Source organism: Narcine bancroftii, chromosome 4 (assembly GCF_036971445.1).
Source record: "Narcine bancroftii isolate sNarBan1 chromosome 4, sNarBan1.hap1, whole genome shotgun sequence".
NCBI lineage: Eukaryota > Metazoa > Chordata > Chondrichthyes > Torpediniformes > Narcinidae > Narcine > Narcine bancroftii.
The window spans coordinates 9,652,012-9,676,584 of record NC_091472.1 but is presented as its reverse complement, the minus strand read 5'-3'; the positions used below and the strand labels follow the sequence as shown (position 1 = coordinate 9,676,584).

Below are 24,573 nucleotides of genomic sequence, written 5' to 3'. Positions count from 1 at the left end.
ACCGAGCCCAAATCTGTTATCACCACCCTTTCCTCCCTCTAGCAACAGTGCAGGGCTCTCATACTGAGCAAGGACTTCAAACAAGTTGCATCGAAAATACTAACCTTGTGCAAGCGACTCGAGTGAGATTGGTCACCGGCTAATCTTGTCCTTTCCTTTGCCTGGAGTGATGAATCAAAGCAAACACACTGAATTATATAGGGCTCTCAGCTTTCTTTGAGCCTCCTGAGCAAGTGGTGATTTTCCCATACGAGGGGAGCAAGCTCAGTTGAAGTCCTGATAAAAGAACTAGTACAATGCAAGGGCTCATGGTCGCTGCTTCAGAGAGATGACGGGTTTGGCTAAATTGGCTCCTGTACTTGCTAAATAAACGATGACAGTGTAGAGCCTCGCAGAGGGCTGATTTGGGCAAGCTCACAGTTGCCCCAGGATATAATTTAATTAAACTTGCATTCAGTTCTGCATTCGACGACAACATCGTCTCCAAACTCATAATCAGCAAACTCCCAAGACTTGGGCCTCAGAACCCAAATGTGCAATTGGATCCTGGATTTCCTCACCTCAAATCAGTGCCATTGGCAAGAATGTCCCTACAATCTCTACAAGCACCATAGGATTGCTGTTACAAACTAATAACGCTTTTAATTTTTGTTTGGGACTCAATGACTTTGTTAGTACCAGCAAAGGAACACCAATGGAAAATTCTCCAGACAATGGTAAATCCAAAATAATAGTTTTTATTAAACTCGACAACATAACATTTAACCCTACATTGCAAATGTAATTGTGTGTGTGTGTCTGAAAACCTTAGCATCATTTAAGACGATCATTGATGGTTTTAAGTTCTCAGTTCAGAAATAATTATAAACCATCCTATCTTCAGGCCTCTTTACTCACAATTCTTTCGTTGAGATGTCTTGAAAGATATTCCTTAAATAAAAGTGACCTTTTGAGCCACCATTGTACTCCTGTGAAAAGGAGAATACAATTCCTGTCTTCCAAGGATCAAACTTTTTTACTAAAGATTTTGTAATCTCTTTTCCACACGAAGTATCTACCCCTCTTTTCAAAGAGACTGCGAATATTGCTATTTTCTTCCACGATTAATTCAGAAACAAAGTGGCCATACAAATTTGACCTAGTAGAATTCTGCCCTCTTTTCCTAAGAGACAGCAAAGTGATCTTCCTTATTTCAAAGCCACTGATTCTGTGTTCCCCATTTTCCAGGAATAACACACAACAGCACCTATTCTGGTTACTGTAATTCAACCCATCTTTCACAAGGTTCCAACCCCTGTGTGTCAGAGTTTTGCATTCTGTACACTCCAAACTGAACTCTCTCGTTTTGAGGATGTATTTCTCCACATCATGTGACACTTATGTCATCAACAAGGTCAGTCCCAAATCTTGGAAACCACATGACCCTCAGTTTTATTTCCACTAAAATTCTGTTCCTTTTTTAAAACCACCCCATATCCATAACAACCTACACACTTTACACTACGACTGCGTGGCTCGATATGACAACCAGGCCATTTACAAAATTTCTGATGATACCACATTTGTGGGCTGTATATAAAGAAGTGAGATTGAAAACTTTGTACTAAAACAACCTCACACTCAGTTTCACCAAGACCAAGGAGCTGATTGTAGACTTTAGGAAAGAAAAACAAGAGGTGTATAATCCAGTGATTATTTGGGGGAATCAGAGATGGAGAGGGTGAGCAAATTTTAAATTCCTGGGAGTCACCATTTCGGAGGATCTTTCCTGGACCCAACGCGCTAATGTCATTGTGAAGAAAGCTCGATAGCACCTACTTCCTCATACTCCTTTGGTATGTCATCGGAAACCTTGGATGCGTAGTGTGCTGACCGGCTACATTGTGATCTGGTATGGGGAGGGGGGGACCAATACCTCTGAGTGGAACGCCCTGCAAAAGGTGGTGGACCCAACCCAGTTCATCACTGGCAAAACTCTCCTCGCCATCAAGAACATCTGCAGGGAACACCACCATCAGAAAGCTGCATCAATCATCAAAGATACACACCACCCAGCACATGCTTGGTTCTCGCTGCTGCCATCGGGAAAGAGGTATGCGTGTCACAAGACTCTCGCCATCAGAGTCTGAAATAATACTCAGAAACTCAATTAAGGATTCTTTCTCATTATTTAGTACTGAATATTTATTTTGTTGTATTTTCACAGTTTGTTTCCATACATATCTCTTGTATTGCCATGGTGTTACAAGCCCAGAAGACCCCAAAACCCAGCAGCAATAGAAATTCACCAAGACAAATGGCTACTTAAACAAGAGTTGCTTTTAATTTTCTTTAAATATAAAAACAGGATCAAACTTTAACCTATTGCTATTAACTTAACCCCACCCCCTTCTAATTCTAAGCGCACGTGTATAAAATGTGTATATGTTCTCGAAAGTTCTCTGCTTCACTGTCCAATTATTCACTTATCACTTCTCCAAGTTCACTGGTATATTCTATGCACAGGATTTAACATTTATAATTTCCACCAGGCTCTGTTACTTAAAATTAACTGGTTGATGCTCAGGAAAGTTCTTGTTGGCTTCAGAGAGAAAGTTATTGCTCATTGGACACACTTCAGTATCTTGCCGAAGAAACTTGCCCCATCATGTGTTTTCCAAATGATAACCTCTTCTTCCAGGTCACCACAGAGTTCCTCGTTTCCCTTATTTCAGGAGAAACATTTCCTCTTGTAAGGATGACAAGAATTTTGAACAGGCTGAACTCAGAACTCACAACCCAATGGGGTCTTTCAACAAGCCTGCCAGCTTGCCATTTTGTAGCCTCAACATCTATTGTACAACACTCTCTCTCTCTCTCTCTCTCACTCACACACACTCTCTCTCTTCTGAGCCAGGACTTTATTGCCCATACACAATAGATCAGCATTCATTGCTTCTGCAAAGTCAGCTGTGGCCTCAACATCGAGCTTCAGCAAAGCTCTTGCATTTTAAATGCAATGTCTTTTGTGAAGTGTTACTCTGTTTGTGAAGTTTAACCTACGCTAAACCCCCACAATCTATCTCTTTTAATAACATTTTACCCATAACTATTCTAAAATCACCTGTAACAATGATTTGTTTTCATACGTATCTCTTGTGTGCATATCTTCCTCGGGTACATTTCATAGTCACCGATAAGTAGAAATTCTACCTGGCCCACAGGAAAAAGAATCTCAGGGTTGTACATTATGTAATGTATGTAAATTTGAGCTTTGATTTGGTGCCTTTTACCACTGCAACATGCGCTGAGGATCTTCAGTGATTTGTCAAATCATTGAAATGGGGGGGGGGGGTGGAGGGGAGCAGGACAGGTGATGAAAACTATCAAATGGTCTGGTTCAAAGAATGGAGACATTAGATCGCAGTCGCTGGAATCTGGATCGAAAAACCACACACAAGCTGCTGGAAAAACTCAGCAGGTCGAGCAGCATCAGTGGGAGAAATAGAATGGCCGATGCTTTGTATTGGACCTCTTTGAAAAAAGGAACAGGAATAATGGGGGGGGGGGGCTGGAAAAATCGAGCTGCTCGCGCTCAGAAGAGTAAAGTCACCAGGTAAACAGGTAAACAAAAGGACAGCATAGTTAGTGTGCTGTAGTGATGGGTACCACACTATTGCAGTCTCAGTGACCAGGGTTTGAATCCCACGCTGTCTGTAAGGAGTTTGTATGCTTTCCCCTTGTCTACAGTGTTACAGCCAGCAGAGGCAGCTGGGACTGGGATAGGGACAGGACAAGCTGGCAAGCTTGTGGAAAGCCCCATTTAGGAAGACTGGTTGTGAGTTCTAGTTCAACCTTGTCAAAGCCCTTGTGGTTTATGCAAGAGGCTGTATAATGTTTCACTTGGAATAAACAAGAAGGAACTCTGTGGTGACCTGAAAGAAAGAGGTTATCATATGGAGAACCCTGAAGGGGTATGTTTCTTCAGCATGACACTGAAGTGGCTGATGGATGTAAATGTACAACAAATCTCTCTCTCAAATCTGACGAGAACCTTCCTGAGCAGTAATCATTTACCTTTCAAGCACCAGAGCCTGGTGAACTTTATGTTCAATTCTGTTCACAGTTTAAGAATTGCCTGCAACCAGTGAACTTGGAAGAGTGAGAAGTGAGATTGGACTGTGAACCAAAGAACTTTTCTGAACTTACACACATATTACACACATGTGCACAGAATTAGAAGGGGGTTAAGTTAGATTAGTTAAGTCATTCGTGATGTTAAAGTGTGATTTTTGTTTTCATGTTTAAAGATAATTAAAAGCAACCTTTGTTTAAGTAACCATTTGTCTTGGTAAATATCTATTGCTGCTGGGTTTATGGGTCCTCTTGGTTTGTAACACTGTTTAAATTGTACGCGATAGCACGACCAACTTTCACACACTGTTTAAAAATTGTCCGCTATTGCTATTGCTAGTCCTTTCTCATGGTCCCTTATAAAGGTTTATATAGGTTGGCACAACAACAACAGGGGCTGAAGGGCTCATAGTGTGCTGTACATAAAGCTTAATTATGTTATAATTAGGCATGATTAATTTTGTTCAAATACAAGATCATAATACATTGATCAGGATTTAGGGCAGGTCCACCATCGCTCGATGTGTCATGATGTCACCAGTAGAATGTAGAACAGTCCTAACCCTGGGGATGGCTCCTTGCAAGTATGAAAGTGTTCAGTGTCCCAGTTAGGAGTGGTCTAGTTTGAAAAGCCAAGCCCCCATTCCTATCCTGGGACATTGAATAGCCAATTTTGTGGGATGAAAATGTGAAAGGGGCATTAGAAGCCTGTTGTCGTTCTTTTGAGTACTGGGGTGATGGTGCCTGTCTTGAACCCTGTGGGAACGATGGACTGCTACAGTGAGGGGTTAATGATGTTTGTGAAGACCTCTGCCAATTGGTCTGTGCTGTCCTTCAGTATCCAATCAGATATGTGGCTGGTCCTACCACCTTGTGTGGGTTCACCTTGGTTAGGGTTTCCTTTGGCGTGGCTGTGGTGGGGACACGGAGTTTTCTTTTTTTCTATAATTTTTTATTTTTCACACTATGACCATATCAACCAAAATATGTAAAAACGTTTCTCATTAAATTTACAGTGGTCTTTTCTCCTGCTTTTTTTCCCCTTTCCCTCCCTCCCCTCTACCCACCCCCCTCCAAAACCCATAAGTGTATTCAACATCTTTCTTTCTTTCTTTGGCTTGGCTTCGTGGACGAAGATTTACGGAGGGGTAAATGTCCACATCAGCTGCAGGCTCGTTTGTGGCTGACAAGTCCGATGCGGGACAGGCAGAAATGGTTGCAGGGGAAAATTGGTGGGTTGGGGTTGGGGGTTGGGTTTTTCCTCCTTTGTCTTTTGTCAGTGAGGTGGGCCCTGCGGTCTTCTTCAAAGGAGGTTGCTGCCCGCCGAACTGTGAGGCGCCAAGATGCATGGTTTGAGGCAATATCAGCCCACTGGCGATGGTCAGTGTGGCAGGCACCAAGAGATTTCTTCCCTCTTCTTTGGTGCACCTCTGACACGATGGCCAGTGGAGAGCTCGCCATATAACATGATCTTGGGGAGGTGATGGTCCTCCATTCTGGAAACTTGACCTACCCAGCGCAGTTGGATCTTCAACAGCGTGGATTCGATGCTGTCGGCCTCTGCCATCTCGAGTACTTCGATGTTAGGGATGAGTTCATCCCTAACATTCAACATATACAATACAATAAAACCATAAAACAATATTTTCACACAAAGGAAAATAAACAAGAAAAATGCGTCTATTTATTACACACTGAATCGAGTCGTTTTGTCTTTTTAGCATTTTCATTCTCATTTTAGAGGATGGAGGTCGTAGGCAAGCTCTCTCTGATATGTTCATGTATGGTTTCAAAATTTGCTCAAACATTGTGACTTGATTTTTTAAATTATATGTTATTTTTTTTCCAATGGAATACATTTATTCATTTTCATTTCCTGCATTGATTTAACCATAAATTTGGCTACTTTATTCTTTTTACTTGTCTTTTGTCCAGTTTTATCCAACATTGGGTCCAAATTAAGGTTAAAATCCCCTCCCATCAATATTTCCTTCTGTGTCTGCAATCTTCAAAAAAAATATCCTGCATAAACTTTTGATCCTCCTTGTTAGGTGCGTGTGTATATATTGAGCAAATTCCAAAATTCTGAATATATCTGACACTTTATCATTGCATACCTTCCTGCCGGATCTATTATTTCCTCCTCTATTTTGTTTGGTACATTTTTGTTAACTAGTATGCTACACCCCTAGCTTTTGAATTATAGGATGCTGCTGTTACGTGTCCGACCCAGTCTCTCTTTAGTTTGTTATGTTTCACTTCAGTTCGATGTGTTTCCTGCACAAATACTATATCTATTTTTTCCTTCAATAAATTTAGTAGCCTCTTGCTTTTAATTTAGTTATATATTCCATTAATGTTTATAGTCATATAGTTCAACGTGGTCATCTTGTATCTTGTTTACACCACTTTTCTGCTTCCTCACTGCCTCCATCCCCCTTTTCCCCATTTTCATCTTAGTTTTCTCTTATTACACTTAATGTACGACAACACATTTAAGACATAAAGTACCCCCGCAGTTCCCACTTCCACTAATACCTTAACCCCAAAAGTTCCCCCCCCCCCCCTCTGAGTTGCCCCATACCCCTTGCCGGGCAACCACAACTCCCCTTTCCATTTGGGTTGTGATCTTGTTCACAGCATCAACTGATTTTGCAGTGACGGTTATTCCCCCTCCACCCAGCCCTCTCCAGAAAACATTTTTTTTCAACACGTAAAACAAAGCTCTCTCTTTTCCACTCCCTTCTCTTTTCCCTCTTTAGTTCTTTACACATACATTGTTTTTACATCTTTATATATACTTTATTGTCGTTCTTCATTCTTGTTACATCCAGTCCTGCAAATGTTCTGCAAATTCTTGCGCTTTTTCTGGATCCGAGAACAGTCTGTTTTGCTCCCCGGGTATAAATATTTTAAGCACGGCTGGATGTTTTAATATGAATTTGTAACCTTTTTTCCATAAAATCATTTTCGCTGCATTAAACTCCTTCCTCCTCTTTAGGAGTTCAAAACTTATGTCTGGGTAATAAAATATTTTTTGACCCTTGAATTCCAATGGTTTATTATCTTCTCTAATTTTATTCCTTGCCCGTTCCATTATATTTTCTCTTGTCGTATATCTCAAAAATTTTACTAAGATGGATCTTGGTTTTTGATGTATCTGCGGTTTGGGAGCTAATGCTCTATGTGCCCTTTCTATTCCCATTTCTTCCTGCATTTCTGTCGCTCCCAGGACCTTCGGGATCCATCCTTTTATAAATTCCTTCATGTCTGTGCCTTCTTCACCCTCCTTCAGGTCCACTATTTTTATGTTGTTTCGCCTTCTATAATTTTCCAACATATCAATTTTCTGAGATAACAACTCTTGTGTCTCTTTAATTTTTTTGTCACTTTCTTCCAATTTTTCTCTTTAAGTCATTCACTTCCATTTCTACAGCCGTTTCCCGTTCTTCCACATTCTCGACTCTTTTCCCTATTTGCATTTTATCTTCTGTTCTTTTCATTTTCCTTTTAATTGCTTTAAACTCTAATGCTGACCATTCTTTTAGTGTCTTCAAAAAAGACTTTATCTATATTCTGTTCATCAGTTTTACCTTCTATTTGTGAAGATCTTGGTCTTCTTCCTCTTCTTCTGTGTCTGTATCTCTTCAGTTTTTCCTAATGAGCTGCTTGTATCTCTTTGTCGGGCCTCCCCATCAGGTGCTCCCCTTTGTGGTTTTCTCTACATTGGAAAGAATGGTCGCAGATTGGGAAATCATTTCTCTGGGCACCTCCACTCCCTTCACTACAGTAACAGAGACCTCCCAGTATCCAACCATTTCAATTCTGAGTCGCACTCCCAGACTCGCGTCTGTCCATGGCCTTGTGTACTATCCTACTCTAACCAACTGCAATTGAAGTAACAGCATTTTATTTTCCATATGGCCCTCTTCAGCCAAATGGCATGAACAGGGGGCCCTTTCAAGCTGGCGTGTAAAATGGAGTTAACTGGGCAATTTGCCCAGTTAGCGCCCCACTCACAAGGCAGCTTGAAAGGGTCTGGCCTGGTCAGTGTGGTCCAAATCCAACCGGGTCCCTGCCCTACCTCAGAGGTAGTCAGGGAACCCAGTTCAAGCCGACCCAGTGATGTCACAGGGAAACCCCTGGGTGAAGAGCCTGCCGCAATTGGGGGGTGGGGGGGGGAGAGGTTGGTCGTGGGGGGGAGGTTGCCCCATCAGCAGGAGAGAAGTCGATGCCATGGGGGGGGTGGAGAGGGGTCGGAGGGGGGCGACTGACAGCCGGTGGGGGTCATCTTCCAATAGTTCCCCTGAGTGCATGATGTGTCACATACCACGTCATCTCAGGAGCAGGATTCCCCTTAAATTGCTGGGTTGGTGATTTAATGGGTTGATCCCCCTGCAGCTTAAAAGGTGCTGGAAGCATCTTCACCCCAGGAATCGCACCTGGGTCGCAGGAGGGCTACCCTGGTGCTGCAGCTTAAAAGTGCCTGCTGACATCTGCTTTCTGCTAAGCTGCTCACCTCTTTTCCCCTCCCCCTTTCCAGTTCTCTCTTCTCCCTCCATCCATCCATCCTTCCTCCTCTTGATTGCTGATGTCACCTCCCATCCTTCTCCACCTGTCATCTCTGGCCTTTCTCTTCTCTCCCCCCCCCCCCCCCCCCCCCATCCATACCTTGACGAAGGGCTCAAGCCCGAAACGTCGGTTCTGTATCTTTACCATTGCAACATAAAGGACACTATTTGACCTGCTGAGTTTCTCCAGCATGTGTTTTTACATGCATTCAAGATGTTCAGTCTGTGCGGAAGGGAGTCGTCATGTCCTCATTTGCAAGGGGTTGACTTGTAATCCATTGTGACCTTGGCACATGAGCCTCGTGTTGCCGGTGTCGCACAGCTGTCAGTGGGTCTTCAGTGTGTACCCACACTTTGCCTTCCAGATTGAATGCGAGAGTTCAGCCCTGGCTGATTTTAGTGATATTACATCAAATCATGGTCTCTGATTAGACAGAGAACGGAAGCAGACCTGTCTGCCTGTGTGAATGGAGCCTGTGGTGTGTGTGGGACCGGTACGAGGTGCTGTACCTGTGTGAATGCTTCCCACAGTGTGTGTGATTTGGATAGAGACCAGCAAGAGTTGCTGTCGATTTCAAGATTCCTTTCTGCAACCACTTGTGGCCAGGACCTCTGTAAGTGCAGGATGTTAAGATCTCTACTTCTTCCTTGAAGGTAGTGACTTAAAGATACAAAGGATAGATGGTCAGGATCCAGAATGATTCTCTGAGCCTCTAGATGTCGTCAATAGAGGGAAGGGAGACCCCAGTGATCTTCTCAGCTGTTTTAATCACTCTGATCTGATGTTGTGCAGCTACCATATCACATTATGATGCAGCCAGCCTGGATGCTCTCTCACTCACAGATCCCCAATGTGAGCACCTTTACCCGTGTCACTCTTGAACATGGGTTGGAGTGATTGTTGATGTTATTCCTCCAGAGCAGGGAAGCCACCTGGGAGAAGGCCTTCGTGGAATTCCAACCCCATCCCCGCCGACTTTCTTAGTATATCGGGGGGGGGGGGGGGCAGGGTGATGGTGGCGCCGCCACTCCTCCTGACCTACAAAGAACACACACCCCTTTCTTCTCCGCTCCATCCACCCTCCCTTGTTCTCCTGTTCGCTCTCAACTTATTAAAAGGCCGAAGCCAAACACACCTGGTGGCCACCAAGCCCCGCTCTCGCGAAAGGTCAGCTACCCTGCCATAGGCATTATTTTCTATGAATACGCCCTACTTTCAACTGCAAAAGCTCAATCAAACACCCCCCCCCCTAAAGTTTATCGACCCCCCCAGGGTCTATCAACTCCTTGGATAGTTCCATCGACCACTTTGGAGAGCCCTGGGTTGGAGGATATGAAAACTGTATCTGTTTCCAGTAGCAAACATTTGGTGGAAGGGAAAGGCTGCTCCCCGTCCCAATAGAATAGTTTTCTCGGCAGCAGCAGCGAACACCCCAGCTTTCAACACATCAGCCTCTGCTGCCCTCAGACTTCGCCTTGCAGTCACTTTCTGCTAATGGTGAGCACTGTCGAAGGTAAAAAGCCCCCGGAGGAGTCTGCGACCCAGTCAGTAAACAGGAGTACACTCTGTGGTCCCTGCATCTACACCATCATTCAGTACGTTCGCAGCCCATTCCGTGCCTCACCATCAATGAGCACACTGCCACTGCCCTTGGAGTTGCAATTGACTGGAAAGTGAAGGGGAACAAAGATCACCAGGACCAAGGAGCGTATTGATAACTTGAGGAAGGAGAATTCAAGGGACTGAGCTCCAGTCCCCATTGATGGGGCTGGAGGTAGAGCGGGCAAGTTCCAGGGGGAGTCCATACATCTGAAGACCTCTCCTGGATCCAGCACATCAAGGCAACTGTGAAGCAGTCACACCAGTGACTGTGCTTTGTAAGGGGTCTGAGGAGATTTGGCATGCCTTGGATACGCTACCAAATCTCTACAGGTGCACTGTGCAAACTATATCAACGTCACAGTATGGTTTTGGAATTCAACTGCCCAGGAAATGCAGTTGGCTGAAGAAGGAAGCAAACACATCCAGGTCCATCACAGGCTCCAGCCTCTGACATCAGACATCCATGTGGGGTGTTGCATCATAAAGGCAGCCAACATCATAAAGGGCCCCATTGCCCTGGTCGCACCTCTTCTCCAGAACAGTTTCGGACAGTGATCAGGCTCTTGAACCTCCCCTTGTGACACTGATTAGGGACTGGTCCAACACCACAAAGGGACTATTGTACCACCACTTTATTTTCTTGTATGATGGAAACTCAATATTTATTGTTCTTTTTTATTTTTATTTATATAGTGCATTTAACACAAAGCGCTGAACATACAATTAGGAATAAAATGGTTTCTATCTAAACGACGACAGGCAGCCAAAATTCACCGGTGCGGCCATCTTTTTACAGAAAATTTCCCACTTAGAACATCAATGATTTAAACCCTAAACCGTTCCTCCCGATCGCAGCAATGTACAACCTCCAAATTTCAAATGAACAGTGGTACAAACACTAGACATCAAAGAACAAGCAGTGAATACAATTCTGTTCGGACGTTACAAAAAGTCCCACCACGGACATCTTGGGGTTTGTTTATCGGTGTCAAAAGGGGCGGCAGAGCAACAGTTTGCCTCAAAGCCATCCCGACCTTGGACAATCTGAACGCCCTGAGGCCTCACGCCTCAGGACAACCAATACATCCTTCAGGATTTCTCGGGGCTAACACGGCTCCACCTTTATCATCTATTTTTAATGTAATATACACCGTTATATCATTGGTTTTATTTGCATTCCAAGACCCTATTGAGCTGCAGCAAATAAGAATTTGGGTACCTACGGACTGAATACCATGTATATGACAATACTCGTTATATCATACACACTCCATTATATCTATCTTCTGAGCTAACAGCTCTTGTGTCTCTTTAACTTTTTTATTAGATTCTTCTAATTTCTTTTTTAAGTCCTCTACTTCCTCTACGGCTGTTTCTCGTTCTTCCACCTTGTCCACTCTTTTTCCTATATCTGACATGACCATCTCTAATCTATTCATTTTTTCTTCTGTACTTTTAATTCTTTTTACTTCACTAAATTCTTGTAATTGCCATTCTTTTACTGATTCCATATATTCTTTAAAAAAAAATATCCATTGTCTTGCCTTTCCCTTCTTCTTCCATTTCTCTATGTTCTTCTTCTTCCTCTGGGTTGGTCATCTGTTGTTTCCTTGTTTTCTTTTTACTCTCTTCTTTCTTGTTCTCGTTGTTTTCTATGTTCTCTTCCTGTTGTGTTGCAGCTGTCATTCTCAGCTGTGGAGATCGACTCCTCAGCTGGTCCCCCCTCCCGTCGGTGTTTTTTTTTCATGCGCAGTTGCGCATTCTTACTTGGCTCCGCAAGCCATTTTTATAGTCCCGAGCTCGGGACTTCAACTGACCTTAGGGAGCGGGCTTCTCTCTCCGCGGCGGGCCTCCTCGGACAGGTAAGGCCTTCACCTTCTTCTTTCAACGTTCTTTCTTCTCTCTTCCCGTTGCTTTCGACTTTTCTTTCTTCGCTGCCATTTTCTTCCCACCTTTACTTTCACTTTGTTTTAATTTTTATGTTTGTGCCTCTGTGTTTTGTGTGTTTTTTTAAAACTTTTCCGGAGAGGGCTGGAGTTCCCTGACCAGCCACTACTCCATCACGTGACTCCTCCATTCACACTCCAAAGAGAAAAGTCCGAGATCAAAAACACGATCTCCAATCCAGGCCACATCCTAGTCAATCCCCTCGTCACCGTCTCCATGGCTTCCACAACCTTCCTGTGATGAGGCAACCAGAAGTGAATGCAATACTCTGTGCAGTCTAATCAAAGTTGTATAGAGCTGTGACGTGACCTCTCAACTCTTGTACTCAATCCCCCGACTAACGAAGCCCAGCATCCCATAAGCCTTTTTTATCTAGCCTATCAATCTTCGTGGCATCATTGAGCGATCTATGGGATTTGGACCCCGAGGTCCCTGATCTTCCACACTGATAAGAATCCTGCCATTCACCTTGCAGGTTCAACCTTCCAAAGCACATCACTTCAGACTTATCCGGATTGAACTCCTTCTGCCATGTTTCTGCCCAACTCTGCATCCTCTCCATTTCCTGTAGTTGCCTTCTACACTATCCACTACACCTCCAACCTTTACATCATCTGCAGACTGACTGAGCCATCCTTCCTCTTCGTTGTCATTTGTTTAAAAAAAAAATCACAAAGAGCAGAGGCCCCAGAACAGATCCCGGCAGAACTCCACTTGTCACTGACCTCCAGGCAAAAAATGTGCCATCTACTACTACCCTCTGCGAGCAAACCAATTCAGAATCCAAGCAGCTGGAGATCCTTGCATTCCATGCCTCTCGACTTTCTGAACGAGCCTACCATGAAGGACGAACCTGTGGAATTCTCTGTCTCCCAGAGCAACAGAGGCTCAGTCATTGACATCATTCAAAAGCCAGTTTCTGGATGTTAAGGGAATTGAGGAATACAGGAGTCATCCAGGAAATAATGGTGAGGTTAAAGATCAGCCGTAATCTTGGTGGAAGCCTCAAGCAGAGTGGCCACTTCCTGGTCAGAAGATCATACAGTGCAGAATCAGGCCCTTTGGCCCACAGACTCGTGTTAGCCATCTCATTACAATTAAGCCCATTTCCATCAGCTCCCCCATATTCTACCAAGAAAAGCCAGGGGTTGGGTTGGGAGAAATCCCACACGGTCACCGGGAGAGTGCATAAACTCCCACACCAACAGCAGCAGAGGTGGGGATCGAACTCGGAGGCAGCCGCACAACCACTGGAAAAGCCTTGCAAATAAAGAGGCGACCAGGAGTGAGGTCAGGGCGGGGGGTCGCGGGCTATTGCTCTGGGGTGCCTCACTTCTCCAACAGGCCACCTGCTTCTGGATCCATGGCCGCTCCTCCCTCCGCCGGCATGAAGCAGTCCAGGCTACAGGCAACATTGTGGCACTTCAATGGCCCGTATTCATGATCTGGTGGGCTGCAGGGCAGAATCTAGCCGCACTTCACACCCTGGGGCAGTCCTGGTTGGGGGGGGGGGGGGGAGGGGGTTGGAAAAATCACTGTGGCTCATCAATTGAGAGCACCTCTGGGTCAAGGGGAAAGCCTCCCAAGTTCAACCAGAAAATCTGTAGAGGCCGAGGTCCATTGCAGTGCTCAAACTCACCAGAGAAACTCAGCAGGTTCCGCAGCATCCACAGGAAGTCAAGAACAACGTTGGCTGCCTTTTACTTCACCTGCTGAGCTTCTCCTGCACAAATTAATCCCCGATTGGGGGGAGCGGAGAAGGGAGGGTCTCGAAGGGGAAAAGGTACTCTCTGACATGGATGGGACTGTACTGACAATAACCACACCAGCAGTGTGAGTATAAGACAGCTTTAATAAACTAATCTGTGCACTAAGACGTCTTGTCTCTCTCCAAGATGGAAGGCTAGACTGTAGCTCTGGACTGCTTTATAGACAAGGTCACTGGGATGACCCCTGGTGACCTACTGGTGTAATTACGTATCACCTCAGGGACATGGGGCCAGTGAGAGGAATTGCACCAGAAGGCAATGCCAACAGGGATTTTTTTATACATTAACGCAGAGAGCGGTGGGTGTGAGGAATGGGCAATGGTAGTGGAGGCGGATACCTTACGGTCCTTTCAGAGACTTTTGGATAGGTACACGTATCTTAGAAAAATAGAGGGCTATGGGGTAAGCCTAGTCATTTCTGGGGGAGGCACACATTTGTGGGATTGAGCTATAGTTCTCCAGCGTCGGGTAGCTCACAGATTCCTGGTGAATACAATGGGTGTGGTATTGAGGGTTTGGGGTGAAGGCAGCAGGCAGGATCAATGCGCAGGTGGTGGAGAAACTCAAAAGACAGGAGATTCGGGGTAGGCATTCCTCGAGTAGACTTCGTAGCTGAAGACAGTGCAATTCCAGCACTTTGGTGAGTTGCAGTCTGTGGTGCGCTGTTAGCCAGAATCAGACACACACAAGGTAAAGACTGTACAACAGGCTTTAATCCACAAAGACTTCCATAGAGCCAGGCTGTGGCTGCAGCAACTCTGTGTGAGGCCTCGGGAGGCCGGCGCAGGCTTATAGCCCAGAGGGTGATTGACACCCGACTGGGTGGGGCTTGATCCCTTCAGGCCGATTGATTTAAGAAAAGGTTGGACAGGTATATGGATGAGAGGAAGATGGAGGGTTATGGGCATTGTGCAGGGAGGTGGGATTAGAAAGGGGTGTTTGGTTCGGTGCGGACTAGAAGGGCCTAATGGCCTGTTTCCGTGCTGTAATTGTTATGTTATGTTGTTATTGACAGTCGGCCAGGTGTTGTCCTGTCCCCTTACACTCCTACAGGTACAGAGGTTGCCCCCTGCAGTAGGCAGGCGGTACACTCCTGCAGGTAGAGGTTGCCCCCTGCAGTAGGCCGGCGGTACACTCCTGCAGGTACAGAGGTTGCCCCCTGCAGTAGACCGGTGGTACACTCCTGCAGGTAGAGGTTGCCCCCTGCAGTAGGCAGGCGGTACACTCCTGCAGGTAGAGGTTGCCCCCTGCAGTAGGCAGGCGGTACACTCCTGCAGGTAGAGGTTGCCCCCTGCAGTAGGCTGGCGGTACACTCCTGCAGGTTCAGAGGTTGCCCCCTGCAGTAGACCGGTGGTACACTCCTGCAGGTAGAGGTTGCCCCCTGCAGTAGGCCGGCGGTACACTCCTGCAGGTAGAGGTTGCCCCCTGCAGTAGGCCAGCGGTATACTCCTGCAGGTACAGAGGTTGCCCCCTGCAGTAAGCTGGCGGTACACTCCTGCAGGTATGGAGGTTGTCCCCTGCAGTAGGCCGGCGGTATACTCCTGCAGGTAGAGGTTGCCCCCTGCAGTAGGCCGGCGGTATACTCCTGCAGGTACAGAGGTTGCCTCCTGCAGTAGGCCGGCGGTACACTCCTGCAGGTATGGAGGTTGTCCCCTGCAGTAGGCCGGCGGTATACTCCTGCAGGTACAGAGGTTTCCCCCTGCAGTAGGCCGGTGGTACACTCCTGCAGGTACAGAGGTCGCCCCCTGCAGTAGGCAGGCGGTACACTCCTGCAGGTAGAGGTTGCCCCCTGCAGTAGGCCGGCGGTACACTCCTGCAGGTAGAGGTTGCCCCCTGCAGTAGGCCGGCAGTACACTCCTGCAGGTAGAGGTTGCCCCCTGCAGTAGGCAGGCGGTACACTCCTGCAGGTAGAGGTTGCCCCCTGCAGTAGGCCGGCGGTACACTCCTGCAGGTAGAGGTTGCCCCCTGCAGTAGGCCGGCAGTACACTCCTGCAGGTAGAGGTTGCCCCCTGCAGTAGGCAGGCGGTACACTCCTGCAGGTAGAGGTTGCCCCCTGCAGTAGGCCGGCGGTACACTCCTGCAGATATGGAGGTTGCCCCCTGCAGTAGGCCGGCGCTTTACTCCTGCAGGTACAGAGGTTGCCCCCTGTAGTATGCCGGTGGTACACTCTTGCAGGTACAGAGGTTGCCCCCTGCAGTAGGCAGGCGGTACACTCCTGCAGGTAGAGGTTGCCCCCTGCAGTAGGCAGGCGGTACACTCCTGCAGGTAGAGGTTGCCCCCTGCAGTAGGCCGGCGGTACACTCCTGCAGGTATGGAGGTTGCCCCCTGCAGTAGGCCGGTGCTTTACTCCTGCAGGTACAGAGGTTGCCCCCTGTAGTAGGCCGGTGGTACACTCTTGCAGGTACAGAGGTTGCCCCCTGCAGTAGGCCAGCGGTACACTCCTACAGGTACAGAGGTTGCCCCCTGCAGTAGGCCGGTGGTGGACCACCAGACAATCAACCCCGATTCCGGCCATTTAAATCCATGCCGCCCAATTGCACTCAATTAACCTACAACTGCAGACATTTTGAAGGGTGGGAGGAAACCGGAGGTCCTGGGGAACGCCACACAGGGAGAAGGTACAAACTCCTTGGAATCAAATCGGGGTGGCTGGCTCTGTAATAGCACAGTGCTAACTGCTGCCCTTGTTTTTGGTGTGTTGCTCCAGTTTCCCAGCGCCTGCAGTCTCCCTTGTTGACCAGCCAGACCACGTGACCAACCACACTTGTATTCCCCTGTAAAATTGACTTTACCACGTGCCAGAAAAAAACGAAGTTAATTCAGAAAGCGTGGATGTGGAATTGGGATCAGCCGACCCGTTCAGTCAGGGGTCACCAGAGCCAAGTGACGAGGAACTGAACAAAGGGGCAGAAAGGTGCTGAAGTCCATCAGCTTGGGTGAACCAATCCCAGGTAAATCTGAGATTAATCAAAAAATAAGGTAGTTGAATCCAAAAACTAGACTAGGAGAATCTACTGTCCTTTTTTGTTGGAGGGGGGAGGATGACTTTATTACATGACAAAAATTGAATCTCGAATCTGTGCCTCTAGTTCAACCTTTCCACCTGAAGTAATCCCTGTGCCATCAATGCTCTGTGAATAGAAATGTTTGTCACATAAGTCACTCTCCACCCCCCCCCCCCCCCCCCCAAGACAGTGTGTCTGTGGATTCGCCTCCAGCGCTCCTGCAGACCACACAGGGTCCAGTACAAACTGTCAGCAGCCCAAACTTGCAACGAGCAGGAACCCTTCAGCACCCCCTCACATCCCAGCTCTGATTCCTGGTACCCCGTCAGCCAATCTCCACCTGTCTGCAGCCCAGGATGAATCCCTCGACCACAGTCATTGGCAGCCCTCAGGGATTCCTCGCCTGGAGTCAACAACAGCCCACTGTCTGTGCGTTCTTCAGGCTCAGACCACCCCCCCCCCACCCCATTGGTCTACAACATGGTCATTGTCCTGTGGGGGGTCATCTCCTCTGTTTCCCCAGTCTCCAACCCCCCCACCACCCCGTAACAGCTGTCGATCATAGGCGCCATCATCTTGGTCGCAGACCCTGCAGTCGCAGCATTTTTAAATAAAACCACTGTCTGCTCCATTTCCAGGCCACTTAAGGTCTGTACGGAGCTGACAGCACTTTATTACCATCTGTCTGTGCATACACAACCAAGCAAAACAATGTTTCTCCAGACCATGGTGCATACGCAATGCGCAACACATAATAATCACATGGTTTATAAATAACCATATAATTTGAAATACATTTTGGAATGATTTACTCAGTTACAAGATTCATCAATCAGCCAGACTGCAGCAAGAGGCTGTTTCCCAGCCTGACAGTCCTGATTTTGATTCTCCTGCACCCGCTTCCTGATGCTAGTTTATCAACTGTGTGCTGGATGGAAAGGGCCCTCAATAAATCTTTGGTATTCAAGCAAAAAGTCCGTGTCAAATGTCATCAATAGAAGAGAGGGAGACCCCAGTGATCGTCTCAATCTTTTTGATGGTCCTCTGCATTGACTTCCCGTCCAATGCATTGCAGCTGCCATCCCCCCGCAGTGATGCAGCCAGACAGGACCCTCTCAATGGCGCTCCTATAAAATGTTGTCAAGATGGGGGCCGGTAACCTTGCTTTGCTTAAGGAGAGAGGCAAAAGATTTAAATAGGGACCTGAGGGGCAACCACTCTCCTCACAGGGTATTCAGAGTGAGGTCCCGGAAGAAGTAATGGAGCTGGGTACATCATTTTTTAAAAATTATCTTAGACAAACAGCACGTGAACAGGTCATTTCAGCCCATGAGTCCGTGTCGCCCAATTTAAACCCCATTGAACAGTGTGAGGACACTGGAGCCCCTGGGGAAAACCCACACAGACACGGGGAGAACAGACAGACCGACCCCTTACAGTGAGTGTGGGATTCCAATGCCGGTCCCCTCCTGATTGCTGTAAAGGCATTGCACTAACCACTACACCCACCTTGCTGTCTAAAGGTAATGTTGACATATGCACGTCTAGGGACATTTAGAGGGATATGGGCTAAGCACAGACAAATGGGACTGGCTCCAATAGGCAAATTGGCCAGCACAAACAAGTTGGGGCAAAGGGCCTCTTTCAGTGCTGTCAAACTAGGAGTCAAACTGGAACCAAGTTATAATTTATATCTTTATGGTCTGTCAACCACACCCCCCCCCCCCCCCCTCCCTACTTTGTGCACACTTCCTTGATTTACTGCAGCGCATTAAAATTCTGCAAGATAAACCGTTTCCTCTTGTCAGTCCGCAGGCCAAACCAATGACCCGGGCTGTCACACAGGAATGCTGTTGCTCCTTGGAGAACCATCAGGGGTCCCCAGCCCAGTCAGCGTTGCAGAGAGGAAGGACCCCAGCAGCGGGAGCCTGCGGCACCGTGACACGAGGAGCAGCAAGTGGGGATCCAGCCTAGGATTTCCCCAAAGAAAAAACTCTCTGTACTGACAATAACCACACCAGCAGTGCGAGTATAAGACAGCTTTAATAAACTAATATGTCCACTAAGAGGTCTTGTCTCTCTGCAAGACGAACGCGGAAGGCTCGACTGTAGCTCTGGACTGCTTTGTAGACAAGGTCACCGGGATGACCCCTGGTGACCTTAGTGGTGTAATTACATATCACCACACTCCACCAGAGCAAGGCTGCAGGCTCTCTCTTGACAAGATTTTGATTGAGACTGTCCCGTCCTGGCTGCATCGTGTGCTACGGTAGCAGCAAAGCTTCGGGCCGGAAGTCCGAAAACCAGTAGAGACGATCACTGGGGTCTCCCTTTCTCCGAGTGACAACATTCACCGGGAGTGTTGCTTAAATAGGGCTCAAAGAATGATCGAGATCCCTTTCGACCACAGGATCTTTGACCCACTGCCATCAGAAAGGAGGTAAAGGGGGCATTAAAATTAGGACTGCCAGGCTAGGAACAGACAAAGGTTCCCTGTCGCAGAGGTAGAGCATTCAGAAGGCTGCCTAATGCCTGGGTTTGAGACGTCTTACCTGACCTGAAGAGGAATTTGCAGCAGGAGGGAAGGGATCCAGTTGTCGTGGTCCAAGAAAGAGGTTCTGCTCAGGGTATTTAAGGAGCTGAGGACCAATTAAAAGGCCGAACCAAAAAGAGTACCTCAGCCACGGGCAAACTGGCCCAAGGTCCACAAGATTAGAGAGTTAAATGTGTGGTTCAAGGATTGGTGTGGGAGGTGGGTTCCAATTCATGGGGAACTGGCATCTGTAGGGGGGAAGGAAGGACACGGGGTCCATCTGAACCACGATGGGACCTGGATCCTGGTGAATCACATAATTGGGACTGTGGACAGGCCTTTAAACTAAATAGTGGATTGGAGAAGGATGGATAAAGTAAAAGCAAAAGTTTAAAAAGGAGAAAAGTTAGAGGCGAGTAAAAAGTCCATTGCAAAAAAGGAAAAGATTTTGCATAGATTTCAAAAGCACTCGAGTATTAAAGGAGCCTTTATCTGAATGCCTGTAGGATTCGAAACCGGGTCAGTAAACTTGTGGCACAAATCAGTCCAAAGGGGTATGATTTAGTGGCCATTACAGAAACGTGGTTTCAGGCTTTAGAGGATTGGGAATTAAATATCCAAGGATATTGGGTAACAAGGAGTAGCTGAAATGTACCCAATATACACACAATTCCTCTGTCGAAAATGGAGTCTATTCTCCTTATTCTTCTCAGACACAACATTAAATTCTTCATTCCACAAAACACCACCAGCTAAGCCCCCCTGACCCTTTCATTGCCTCTCCGCCACACAGGTGATCCCGACACTCTCACTCTCCTCCTGCGTCCGAGATCCATCACAGCGTAGCAGCCTTCTGAACAGACCCGCGTGTGCGCCCTATACACCCGTGCATCACTGGCTACCAGCACCACTCCCGACACAGTTTGGTACGCAACCAAGGTAAGGGAGGTGGGGTAGTGCTTTTAGTTAAGGATGAGATCAGGGCAATAGTGAGATGACGAACGATACAAAGAGCAAAACGTTGAGTCCATCTGTTTAGAGATTAGTAGGATATAGTAAGGGGCGGGGGAAGAGAGACAGAGAAGATAAAAAAAGGAAAAAAAATCACTGGTGGGAGTGGGCTGTAGGCCACCCAATAACATTACAGTAGCACAGGGCAATAAACCAAGTAATATCGGAGGCCAGCAAGGATGGAACAGCAGTTATCATGAGGGTCTTTAACATTCATAGACTAGGTCAATCAGGTTGGTCGAAGCAACCCTGAGGAGGACTTCGTAGAATGTGTATAGGATGGAGTTCTTGAAAAGCACATTACTGAATCTACAAGGGAACATACTATCCTGGATCTGGTCCTGTGGATTGGGACAGATAACTTTAGTGATCTTGTAGTGAGGGATCCTCTTGGAAAGAGTGATCACAGAATGATCGAGGTTCTCATACAAATGGAGGATGCAATAGTTCAGCCTAAAACCGGTGTTTTGCCTAAACAAGAAGTTGGCCGGGGTAGACTGGGAATGAAGGTTGTGTGGAAGGAGGGTTGAGGACTTTCAAAGAGATTTTTCACCGTGCTCAACTAAAGTATCTTCCAGTTAAAAGGACAGTCAGGGTGGAGACAGCCAGCCCTGGATAACCAAGGGGATCAAAGAAGTCATCAAACTAAAAGCTCGGAAGTGCAGAGTTGCCAAGAGCAGTGGGAAACTAGAAGATTGGGAAAACTTTAAGAAGCAACAAAGAAACCATGAAGCAAAGTATAAAGAGAGGAAAGGTAGATGATGAGAAAAGTTTAGCACAAAATATCAAAACGGACAGTGAAAGTTTTTATAATTATATAAAGCACAAAAGGGTGGCTAAAGTGAAGGTTGGTCCCTTGGAAGATGAGAAGGGGAATTGATATTGGACAATGAGGATATGGCCAAGGCTTTGAATGACTATTTTGTGCCAGTCTTCACATTAAGACACATCAACCATGCCAAACACAGATGCTATGGATTCGATGAGGACATGAATGCAACAGCCATCATTAAAAAGTGATAATAATGAGAAAACCTGAAGGTTTAAAGATCACTATCTTCTCTGATCCTGATGAAAAGCATCCCAGGGTACTGGAAAAAACATGGCAGAAGTTATAGTTGAGGCTTTGGTGATAATTTACCAAAATTCTGCAGATACTGGGCAGGTCCCAGTGAATTGGAAGACAGCAAATTCGATGCCACAATTCAAAAGTGGATGCAGGCAAAAGACTGGGATCTATAGGCTAATTACTTTAACATCTGTGGTTGGGAAAATGCTTGAAGCTAAGAAGAGAGAGAGAGAGAGAGAGATGGGCAGGGGTGCATGCATTCTCCTCCTGGAAAACACTAACACCTCCACCCACCATCAGAAGTGGGACTGTGAGCATATTTGATCACCAGAATGGTGGCTGAATTAAAAATCACTCTTCCGGCCTTTTGGCCTGAAAGGACTGACAAATGGGTTATACTACTACAGCATGGGTTATACTACTACAGCATGGGTTATACTACTACAGCATGGGTTATACTACTACAGCATGGGTTATACTACTACAGCATGGGTTATACTACTACAGCATGGGTTATACTACTACAGCATGGGTTATACTACTACAGCAAGCATGGCTGTTGGATAATAACCCCCCTCACATATAAAGGGCTGTGATAACACAGAGGACAGGACACATCCAGTGGACTGAGAAACCCCCGCGTAACAGGATCCACACAGCTGGTTTGACTGGCACTGGTATATGGGCCAGCTCAGTCAGGGCATAACTCTCCCGCACCCCATTTTTCTGGGTGGTTCATACGATCCTGTTCCTGGATTTGGAGGCTGCAGAGAGTGGGAACAAACCAGAAAGCTTGAGACAGGGTCCTGACCCCCTCACATGGAATAAGGCAAGGTAATTCTCTGGTTGCAGTCACTTCAGTTAGGGATTTCAGATCCATTCTCCCTCCATGTATACTCCAGTGAAGCCACAATCAGCGACCTCACCTGTGATGGGGGAGCTAGTCCAATCAGTGGTAGGTTGGAAAGGAGAGTCCCGTCCTCCGTCCACGTCACCCCGCCTGCCTCTCGACCCAGGGATTCCGGTCACAGAGTATGGCTGCAGAGGAGAGCCAGTGTTGAAGCTGGACGGAGTCTTGGACCTGCACCCATCCCCCCCCAGACAGGTGGTCTGAATCTTCAGAAGCAAAGTGAAGACTGTGGCTGGAAGCCAGACTTCCACCAGTCGAGGTGGGCTGGGTGCGAGGGCTTGACAGCCACTCTGGAACAGAGGGGTAGTTTGGGGGGGGGGGGTGGGAGGGAGGTGATGAGAGGGAGGGAGGCAGGCAGGAACACCTCATCTCATCTCACAGAAACAGGAGCAAGGTCAGAAGGTCCCATCGCCTCCACCCCCCTCCAATCTCAGCAAGAACCAAATCACTGCACAAACCAATGTAAAAGATGCGCGTGGTCCCATAGTACATCAGGTATTTTGTCAAACAACCAGACTCTCGCTGAGAGCAAGATGGCAGACATGCTACTCAGTACCCCAACAACAGCAGATCCTTTCAATAAAACAAGCGGACAAGTAACGTCGCCACAGCAGCTGGTTGTTGTAGAACCCATTCCTCCCCTTCCCCCAAGGGTGGTCACTGTAGTGAACAGAGGTGCAGGTCAACTGTGACACCAGTTAACGGTGGGAACTGCTCCCATCTTCATAGCCAAGCCATTCGTAACTTCCAGTAAGCGGCGGTGCAAGTGTAGGTAGAGCAGGTTTAGAGGTTAACATCTGAACGAAGAGCAGACCACACCATGACTGGTCACTGCATGGTGCTGCGCGTGCAGGCCCTTCCTTCCTCATGAGGTGGATGCTCTTGGCACATCCTGATTATCAGCCAGGTTCAGTTTCTGTCTGGTATGCACAATGGATTAAGGGTAAATAACAAAACAACTCCAAGAGTTTCATACACCTTGCCTACGCTGCCTTTCTGTCTGCTTGTGCATGGAGATAACAATAAGATTGAAATGGCCTGTGACCATGCTGAATGTGTAAACTGTGCAGAGATTTACGAGGATGTTGCCGGGACCGGAGTTGCTAGGAAAAGTCAAACAGGTGAGGTCTTTATTCTCTGGAGTGTCGAGAATGTGGGGAGATTAGATATAGGTATCTGAAGTTATGAGGGGTACAGTTAGAGGAAATGCAAGCAGGCTTTTTCCACTGAGTTAGGTGAGAGAAGAACGAGAGGACATGGGTTAAGGGTGAAAGGGGAAATGTTGAGGGGGAACTTCTTCACACAGAGAGGACTGGGGGTGTGGAACGAGCTGCCAGCTGAAGTGGTGTATCCGGGCTTAATTTTCACATTTAAGAAATATTTGGGCAGGTACGTGGTTGGGAGAGGTATGGAAGACTATGGACTGCATGCAGGTCAATAGAACGAAGCAGAATAATAGCTTGGCATGGAGTAGATGGGCCGAAGGGATGGCTTCTGTGCTGTGGTGCTCTATCGTTCTAACAGTGTGGTCCTGCAGCTCCCGAGCTTGTTTGGTCACTCACAACCCTGATTCCAATCAAGGTTTCTTCATTGCCATGTAATAAAAATAGTGGAATTTGCTTTAGTCTACCACAAGTCAGAAGGACTGAAGGAACGAGATGTTCCAATGTCAGGAAATGTTATTTTCTTTATTCATTCGTGGCATTTATATGCAGTGGGAGGAAACACGAACCCCCGGAGGAAAACCCACACAGACATGAGAGGAGGCACGGGATTTGAACCCCAATCGCTGGCGCTGTAAAGGCATTGCGCTGCTACGCCAACTATGCCGCCTGGGTCTGCAAGGTCACTCACTGACAATCCTCGACTTCCCACAGAATTGGGTGGCATTTTAACAGACAGATAAAAGTTAAATGCAGGCTGGAGAGTTACAGATCAGCTAAACCAAATTAGAATAGCAGATCTTATTAATGAACCAGAGAAGCCTCACTTTCACGGACCTCCCTATTGTTGATGTTATTTAATTAATTATATTTATGCAA

The 24,573-nt window shown here is 46.9% G+C and overlaps 2 protein-coding genes across 14 annotated transcripts in view; one reads left to right on the top strand and one right to left on the bottom strand.

The window, feature by feature from the left end:
- Positions 1 to 24,573, bottom strand: part of ccdc28a (coiled-coil domain containing 28A) — a 99,392-nt gene that overhangs the window by 38,847 nt on the left and 35,972 nt on the right. For 6 of the 10 annotated variants that reach the window (XM_069930732.1, XM_069930737.1, XM_069930733.1 and 3 more), the window contains exon 5: positions 105 to 161. The exons of 2 other annotated variants lie outside the window; for them this stretch is intronic. In XM_069930732.1, the coding sequence (XP_069786833.1) occupies positions 105 to 161 (57 nt within the window). Of the gene's footprint in view, positions 1 to 104; positions 162 to 17,611; positions 23,452 to 24,573 lie in introns of those variants that run through there. 2 more of the 10 variants (XM_069930743.1, XM_069930744.1) reach the window with 1 other exon arrangement.
- The window catches only part of reps1 (RALBP1 associated Eps domain containing 1), a 112,420-nt gene that overhangs the window by 85,541 nt on the left and 2,306 nt on the right, over positions 1 to 24,573 (top strand). Inside the window, exons 22-23 of one of the 4 annotated variants that reach the window (XR_011355531.1) lie at positions 16,711 to 16,954; positions 20,335 to 20,480. The gene's annotated coding sequence lies outside the window, so the exon portion shown is untranslated. Of the gene's footprint in view, positions 1 to 16,710; positions 16,955 to 18,816; positions 19,062 to 20,334; positions 20,481 to 24,573 lie in introns of those variants that run through there. The other 3 variants (XR_011355535.1, XR_011355530.1, XR_011355532.1) reach the window with 3 other exon arrangements.